This window comes from Nasonia vitripennis, chromosome 4 (genome assembly GCF_009193385.2).
Source record: "Nasonia vitripennis strain AsymCx chromosome 4, Nvit_psr_1.1, whole genome shotgun sequence".
NCBI lineage: Eukaryota > Metazoa > Arthropoda > Insecta > Hymenoptera > Pteromalidae > Nasonia > Nasonia vitripennis.
The window spans coordinates 8,269,212-8,278,664 of record NC_045760.1 but is presented as its reverse complement, the minus strand read 5'-3'; the positions used below and the strand labels follow the sequence as shown (position 1 = coordinate 8,278,664).

Genomic DNA, 9,453 nt, shown 5'->3' with positions numbered 1-9,453 from the left:
ATCTGTAGATAGAACACAATATTATAAGGATAAAAGCTACACGCGGTTTAAACACTGTTCAAGAACACTGTATAATATATGATAGTGAAAAATTGCAGCAAGACATATCGGTGCTTTTTAAAATGAAAAAACTCGTTTTCTGCGTCTAAAGTGGAATTGGTTGTACAGATGCTAGATAAAGTTAAAGCGTAAAAGTACACAAGCGATACTTAAAACTTCTATTTTCGCGAAAGAGCGTAGGACTAATACTTACGTTTTGTCTCCCTCGACGCACACAGAAAACTTACGAATCGTCATTCACAACTTGGAAACACTAACTTTTAAACTACCTAGCTGTTAAAATTAATAGTTTTATTTTTAATCAATATTCGCATCAGATGCTGTTACACATTCTTATTTTAAATCCCTTCTTTTGATATCCACAAATACAAGAAAATTGATTCATCCTCAGTAGAGCAAGTAAAAATATGAATTCAAACACCGATTTATTAATTATTTATCTGTTGAAATATTACGAACATTGCGCATATCTAATATCTCATCTGCTGAACTAATTATAGCCTATTGTGAAAAGTGAACAATTAACTTTGCTAAGCATCTGCTACAATTATTTTATAAAGCAGATAAAAGTAAGGAGTACGCAGTGATTTTTTGTAAATATGGCGAAAAAAGAGAAAGAAAGAGTCAGAATAGGTTTTGCTGTGAAGAAAATCCCAAATGTCGATATAATCAATTGCTTTCTACTGCAGAGTAAATTGTCATCTTTGTACTGAACAAAAACAAACAAGTATATATCCTTCGATCTACGAGAGTGTAAACATTTAAGAGAGCATACATAAAACTGCAACACAGCCAGCGGTAAGTCACATCATGGCCTTATACGACGGTGTATGTAAAAGACACCTGACTGATAAAACAGAATATATATTATTATTATTATATACTAGCTAGTCTTTTAACTGCTGACACACACGTACTTGTTACTGCTCGCTGCCAAGAGAACAGTAAAGTCTGACTCGCTGGGAGGATAAATGAAAAGAAGTTAAATTTGTCTCATCTTGTCTAAGAAAGCCTAATGCTCGCGTCATATCTGGTGATTGGCTCTGCTCTTTTTTTATCTATGAGGCTAGTTATATAATTTGAGTATATTTGAGTATACAAAATTATCGCAGTTTACGTTATAAACAAAAATACATAATTTAAAAGAATCTGTAAGTAAAGACCTATGAAGAAAATTATGTATAATTTATACTGTGTACAGTTATATGTGAAATCCGACGTTGTGATATATAAATATATATGTAGGCAATCATATATAATTATATATGAATTATCTTTTAAAAATTTATTAGCAGTTGATACGCGATAAAGTTGAATCGAAATTCTATGAAAACTTTTCTATTGTACCATGTACAATTAATTACATACAGTTGTGTCTGTTTACATGAAAAAGAAAAATCTATGATAATCCTATATATGATTATTTATATATATATATATATATATATATATATATATATATATATATATATATATATATATATATATGTGTGTGCTAATATGTAATCTATGTGCTATTACATATAAATAATTCATATATAATTATACATAATTTATTAGGTGCTTTCGATTTTGTACTTAAACCAGCTTTCCTAGTAAACCTTTAATATTTGACTGAGTACTGTAGCTGTATAATTTACTAAAAAGAACAGTAACTTATGAGTTTCGTTAATAAAATTTTCAATTAAAAATGAAAGATACACTTGATAAAAATAAAATCTAACTATCAAGATATAATTCAAATAGCACAAGTAATAACAAAAATAACAAAAAAGAAATAATCCGTTTTTATCAATTTTTGTGAAAAATGTAATTTTTCACGTTTTAAGATACACTTTTGAAAATCTCAACTTTTATAAATCAACGAATTAAAGAGGTATCGATTTAAAAGATTACATAGATTATTCTTGAATTACCTACCAATGAAAGAGATCGAAACAATTTTTAAGATTACATTCAAAAATCAAATCAGAATTTATATGCATATATTTAGTATCTTGATTACTAATTGAGTAAGTTGATCACTCTTAAAAAACTCAAAACTATAGAAGTCACCTGCTGATGTTTTTGTGCCAACGATCGAAACGGTACTATAATATCGTTCTAATGCCGTGAGAGAAAGGAAAAGTGTTTATAATCACTACTATGATTGCTGTTGATAAAATCGAGGTTTAGTTTTAAGTTCAAGTTCAGGATGAACTCTCGTCTGAAAACGCAATTGAAAATTTATTGAAGAGATTATACAAGTATATTATGCAAGACTTGATTTTAAAGTAATGCAAAGCTGGACTCATTTTTTCAGCTCGACTTTGCAATACTTATTGCAAAGTCTTTATTTGCAGTGGTGATAAAATGATGTGCATAAAGATAAGCCAGAACCTTTGGATTATAGATTTCCTTTAAGTGTGCAAACAAGCTTTTTTTTTAAAAGCGATTAATTAATTATATCCCTAGTTTTAAGTAGACAAATTTTACTATCAATTTTATTTTCTTAATTCATTAATTACTAAGTTTTCAAAAAGTGTAGTTTGTATTAACTTTTAAATACTGCATTTACAAAAAGTTTTTAGATGTAATTTTAAATTTAACATGGGTTTTTTAAAGTATTTCTGTCAACCTTTTCACTGCCACTTATTTTGAATTTTCTCAATGTTAATCTTTTTTTTTATAATATATATTTTTTTTAGTAAATATATTTGCTAAGTTGCTAAGTATAGTGCAATATGTTTTAAATGAAAATCAAAAGTTTTGATTTAAAAAATCGTTTATCAAACTTGAATCGATAAAATAAAGGTTCTGGTGAGTTTAGTGAGTGAAAAAATCAGCAGGATAGTATCGAAATCATTGTGAAGGAAACATGATACGCAAGTCCTTCGATTTAGTCACGCGTGACAACGACGTGTATTATTGTAACTTGTATAAAATAATATACTTAAGGTAATAATCAATTTTGTAATTACATACGTTATGTATCATTGCAAATAGCGCGATAGTATATTAACCAGAGAAATCTATCAAAGGGTTAACTATAAAAGTTACTATTATGAAAAATATTGATGATAAATAAAGACACGTTACTTTTTTACAAAAAAAAATTTTATTTCTCTACCATACGTATCCTCGTACATTGCATTAAATCGTTTATTCAATTTGATGCTTTAAGTCTTCGTTATTTATGTGTAATAAAGGCATTGGAGCATCATTTACTATGCATGTGTGCATTTTTTTGAAAAACATACTTGATCACTAGACATAATAAATTATGAAGTATACGTTTCTATTTAAGAAACGTATAGGTATTAACGATAAAATAAAAACGTTAAAAAGAATACACAAACAGGAAGTGTTATCAAACTGCGGAATGAAAAGATATTCCAAGTGCAAAATTGTTAATCAATTTATGCAGGTCATGATTTTTCAAGAGGCAAAACTTAAAACACTAAGTTTAACATGTGAAAATGCCCTTTTCCTAAAAACACGCGCACGTAACACTCATCCTTTACTATAGGCAATGTTGAGATACAATAAGCGATCATTTTTAAATTTAATTTCTAAATCTCTAGATTTAGCTGATATTAAAAAAGAATTTTAAAAAAATATTTTAGTTTTCATTAGGTGTTTTCTTTATCTAATTGGTCATCATTTCCCAATATTGCTGACATATATTTACATCACTGAGTTGCAGTATCTGCTTTGCCAGGTGGATGTTGACCACCAGTTAGTTTTTTTATCAAGTTATCAATCATATTTGCATCAACTAGGCCAATAAATTTATCTACTACTAGGCCATTGGATACAGCTATAACTGCAGGTACTGCTTTCACTTCAAATGTATGGACTAATTCAGGATTATCTTCCACATTGACTATAGCAAGATTTAACTCATTCATAGGCCCAATGAGTTCCTCCAATTTTGGAGTGAGAATTTTACATGGATCACACCACTCTGCATGGAAGTTGACTATGACTGGTACTGAACTATTCATAACTTTGTCGACAAACTCAGTGTTGTCATTTATCTGAAATTTTTTGTGCCTTTGACTCAGCAAGGTAATATTTCTTGTTGACAATCTTATCAAGTTTCTCACAGTGGACAGCATTTTGATAGTTTAAGTTTTGGCCTCTATTGTCAATTTATCTTCTATAAGGCAATTTAAATAGCTAATGTATCTCAAGTATAAACTTTTTCAAGGCTTCGAGTATGTTTGTAAAAGTATTTACAGCACCCAATTTCTAACTCTTTGAGGTCTAGCCACATCCATAAGTGCAAACTTAACGTAACCTACGAATCCAATCACAGATGAAGCTGCTAATAGAATAAGAAGTATCATACGCCAAATGAAGAAATGGTCGTAAGGCTGAAAAGAAACAAATAAATGCGTTATTTTCACTTCAATGATAATGATCATAATAATAATTCAATTAAATTGGGACACATTACTATACACTAGAGAACTTTTACAATTCTGTACACAGTTAAAACGTATGCATAAATTTGTTTAAAAATATTCATGAGCCACAAGCATGATCTCTGTATGCAATTAACCTACTGAGTTTATGACAGATAAAAATAAAATCTCAGAACATTCTTTATTTTTCAAGAAGAATCAAGGTTTCTCGGTACCAAGTTATCAAATTGTTGGTGTTTTTGAAATAAATACGTTTGCTTCCTGATCTTATCAGTTCAAATGACAAAACTCCAAGCCATCCCAGACACTGTTTACCACATATTCTGTTATCACATTATTCATACCTTATTCTCTTGAACAACAGAGTGCTGAGGAGCTCGAGGTACAGAAATCAGTATAACAGTGATGATAGCGGCCACAGCCAAGGCAACAGCTCCGATCCTCCTTTCTATCCTGAGCGAGACCAGAAAAATCAGGCCAGCGGATATCCACAGCGTTAGTATAACAAAAAGTCCCAGACCCACTCCGAAAATGTGGCTGGTCATCCCCCTGTAATCGATATATAAGCCTCGTTATCTCTATACGGTTACATCGATCATCAAGAGTCGCTATATTTGAGATTGAATTCTAAACTCCCTCCAGATCCCTGCGTGTGTATATTTCCACACGGAAATGCATGTATACTTATATATCGCGTGTTAATTTTAGCTTCTAGTGTGAACGACGGGAGGATGCATATCGGTGCCTTGGACTGACTCGAAAGAGTTCGAGAGAGACAGTGCATTTTTCGGATCGAGCTGCGGGTAGGATAGAGCGTTACGTAATTAATCGGCGGGCTCACCTTCAGTTTTGAAGAAAACACAATGCAAATTTCCGAATTTCCGGGGGGACTTAACCTAGTCAGCTGTAACCATGATAACAATTGCACGCATAACTGATGCATACTATATACATACAATATATATGCGACGTTCCGACAGCGCGCAGGTGGCCAGCAGCTGATGTGTGTTTGTTGAGAATAGGGGGCGCTAGTACTGTGGCGCATAATTTTGAAACCTATATTTGTTTTACGATTACTTTCAACGAAAGTATAATTTTACTTACAAGTACACGCGGTTTTCCGGTCGACCGATTTCAACATATGGTTCGCAGAACGAAAGTCTAAAATTAAATTACATTTCAGTCATCGGTCGCGACTAGCTCTCGTTAAACTATTTGCTATTCAACTGCAGTCGGAACGAAAATATTGCATTACCGACTCGACTCTTATTTTCAAGCGTCTGCATTCGTTTTCTCAGGTGGAAGTGAAAGTCAAGTGCATCGATATAAATATTTTGTTCTGATACATTTCCTTGTGTTAGAGGTGTACATGCGTCTATGTATCTCTCGGCTCTATCCCTAATTCAGTGAAACAATCGTAAAAAGTTATATAGGATATTCTGCAGTAGAATATGCATTATAGTGACGATTTCTGCATCTGGCATAGGCTCATCGCTTCGAGTAAACGTTACGAGTATACGACGTATATTAAACCTCTTCCGAGTGTAATACGCGTTTTTCACTATAATACATGCATACTGCGCAAGTTTTCCCACGGCGGTTAACAATCGCGCATGTGAGAGTTAAGGGTGAAGATGCAACGAGTAGAGCAGCCCAAATTGGCACACACACACACACACACACACATCGATATAATAAATTCACGGACGTCGCATCGCAATGCACTTGTCCATTATTATATATTATTATTATTATACCCAGCAGCGCAGCATGACCCCCGGCGTCATGCGTAATTTCGCCGCATTATTGAACTTAGAAAGTCCAGCGGAGCGCTCATTCAATAACGAATCCGTACACGCGTGTACAATATAACGTATATGTCGTATGTATAAAGAGCAAAGCGAGACATGCAACGCTCGTCGATTTACGAGCGACTATATTTACGGACTTTACTGCCGCGCGAGAAGGAAATCATATCCCGTTCGCTCGAGGCGGAATATCATTGGATCTCTCTCGGCTCTATTTTCAGCGAGGCGACAGGCAGCTGTACAAGCCGCTCGCGCTTTGCATTTTATTTACGACCGACTACTTTTTTCTTTTTCCATCTCCATCAGCCGATATGAGATTCAAATTCGAACCCGGAATCCGCTGCATCGCGATCAGTTTGTTTTATACATAAAATCGCCGAGATGGTTATTAATTTATACATCAAGTCATAATCATCCCTCGTCGAAAGACTAATTTCGCAATCGCGCTCATTGCGGTGAAAACTTTTCGAAAAGTCCTATCTCGCAGTCGTATACACAGCGGCGAACGTAAAATGAATAATTCATCCTTCGGATGTCGAAAGCGAATACTCCCCCGATATATCGGCGCTTTGCTCGTCGGCGAAATCGTCGCGGCGATGTACATCTCGCGCGCGCGGGGAGAAGAAAAATAAAAGAGTTAAACAATGGGATAGAGGAGAGGCCCTGAACGCGGTGAGGTCCTCCCGTGTAATGACCCACTGACCATCTACTTACTCTATCGCGTCTCTCGAGCGATATCTCTCTCTCTCTCTCTCTCTCTCTCTCTCTCTCTCTCTCTCTATCCGCGTTATAGTAGAAGGTATATAGTATACTGTGAACTATACCGTGAAAGGTGGATCTTGAGGTAGTGGTGGAGGGGAGACGCGGCGGGTTTACCTGAGCGGGGAGAAAAAGTCCCGGCGGTCGTGGCCTCGGCTCTGACGTGACAATTAAGGTGTACTTATGCCTTTGGAAGGCTGGCACGCAGGTGGCGGGGTGTGTTCGGATCAAGATGTTGCATTGCGTTTGGAGCTATTGTGCAGGCTCTTGCTTTGATTTTCGATTTGAACCTTATATATTATGCAGTACAGAGTATTTTTTAATTAGTAGATGATTTGTATTTGAATCGTTTTAGTGAACTTTGACTCATTGTGGTGTAGCGATTGTCCACGAAGTTATATATAGCATTGTTTGCAAATTTCAAGAGCAAAATTTAATCGTCACTGAAATCACATCGGTATGAAGCTCATCATCATTTTGTACGAAATCGTGAATGATTCATCTTCTTCATTTTCGTATAAGTGTCCCGTTAATTTCATGTTTATTCGATCGATACCTCAGAGCGGCTGTCGTCAGGAGTATTGTTCAATCCAGAAAGACGTCTTCATCCGTAGAATTTCGTCGTATATACGTAATACCAAATCCAGAAACAACGCGCCGAGCGAATCGCTTCCATTCATTTTAGATATAGATAGTCTCTACATCGTTTTAGTACAGATTTATTACACAAGACGCGAGATCGATCAAGGTAATTGATCAATTACGTTCATCGGATTACAGAGGAAAAAAATTAAATATCATTTCGAACGAGAAAGTGTATAGGCTTGTAATGAGATAATGATACACGAGGCAAATTGCTTAGTTCTCTTTTTTTCGGTCTCTAAACTCTTCTTATATAGTAGCTGTGTTTAGGCGAATCGTCGAATGTTGACGCACGATTATTAAGACATATGATCACGTTGCGCGAAGATCTAATTAAGATTAAGACACAAAAAGTGCGGTGATATCATAAGGCGCGTTACGCGGCGTGATACAAATATTTTGATCCCCGATTACTTAACGATTGATTTCGGATGAGCTTAGATATTTATACCACATGTTTGCTAACATTTTGTTTTTATTTATTCATAATATTATGTAATTGTTTTAAATGCAATACACAGTGCGTGTTATCCAAACGAATTCGTAACTTGTCAAATACCAAACATCCCACCTACATCATAAATCGCCTATCCACTCGAAGAAAAGGGGGAAAACTCCACTCCATCACTCGCGAGCTATCAAACAGTCAAAACGCGGCTTCTCTCGAAAATTTTCAAATTACCCACTCACGACATCGTGTGTACGCCCATATACACAAGACAATTAAGCGGTACCTCGACCTCTCATGCACGTGCGCCATTATATCCTTTATACACATGCATATTCACGTCTCTATACCGCGCACACACTTGCGCGCATTTGCATGCAAACGCCGCGCGACAATGATGCAGTGGTACAGTTGGTTTTTTTTTAATTCTTGCTCACACGTGCGGTAGCGGTATCAAAGAGGCTAAAGAGAGAGAGAGAGAGAGAGAAGAGTTTCAAGGCGGTACAATGTGGGAAAGAGAGATGCACGATATATCTGTTGCATTGTGCAAGTTAGGCGAAAGCTGCGCTACTGCTGATGCTGCTGCAACTGTGTGTAATAGTGCTGGAGTAGGAAGAGGTTGGACTTGGACGTTTATCGGCTTGGGCGAAAATAATAATCGATGTTCGATCTGGAAGATATTGGGAAATTTTGATATATACTATTAGTGAAGCGATGCATGATGGAATGTAGATATTGCACATGTAGATGTTCGAAGAAAGAAGAAAAATAAAGTGAAGCGCACTGGCTATTATCACATGGGCGAACGCATAAAGAAAGAAAAATTTTGTGTAATAAGAGCCAACGCAGCCAAAAGCCTTAAAACCTCTCACACACAGCGTAAGTCTGAGACTATATACAACGGCCGACACGCGATGTATAAAACACGTAAACTCGCTAATCTACTTTATAACAATTCCCTACTTTCTTTTTTTCTCCAACCGAATTCATTGTTTGACGCAACTATTCGGCTGTAATTAAACCGCGATTAGCTTGGTCTTCGGGGATTTACGTCGAGAGATCGATTCGGGACGATCGGAGTGTCGCGAGCTATTCATTTTAATGAGGCTTGTTTTTTCGAGGCTGTCGCATTGAGTTCCTCGTTGATTAACCAGATTCTACGGTTTTCGGTATAAAAGAGTGTCGATGAGGGAATAGGTATTTCTTTAAACGTGTGATGGGTAAAGCCATTTTTGGCGCGTTGCAGCATCGCAAGAGAATCCACACGTGTTGTTTAGCTTCAATAAGCCAGATCTTTACATTCTCCTTACCCATCGATTATCTATAT

The 9,453-nt window shown here is 35.6% G+C and overlaps 1 protein-coding gene across 1 annotated transcript; it reads right to left on the bottom strand.

Moving 5' to 3' along the window:
* Positions 1-3,137: 3,137 nt before the first annotated feature.
* On the bottom strand, positions 3,138-5,444 carry LOC103316177 (thioredoxin, mitochondrial). The gene is made up of 3 exons (XM_008208457.4): positions 5,311-5,444; positions 4,814-5,018; positions 3,138-4,418 (listed from the first exon to the last, which is right to left on the bottom strand). Exon 3 carries the CDS (start codon positions 4,158-4,160, stop codon positions 3,732-3,734), a length of 429 nt encoding a protein of 142 aa, XP_008206679.1. The 5' UTR covers positions 4,161-4,418; positions 4,814-5,018; positions 5,311-5,444; the 3' UTR covers positions 3,138-3,731.
* Positions 5,445-9,453: the final 4,009 nt, after the last annotated feature.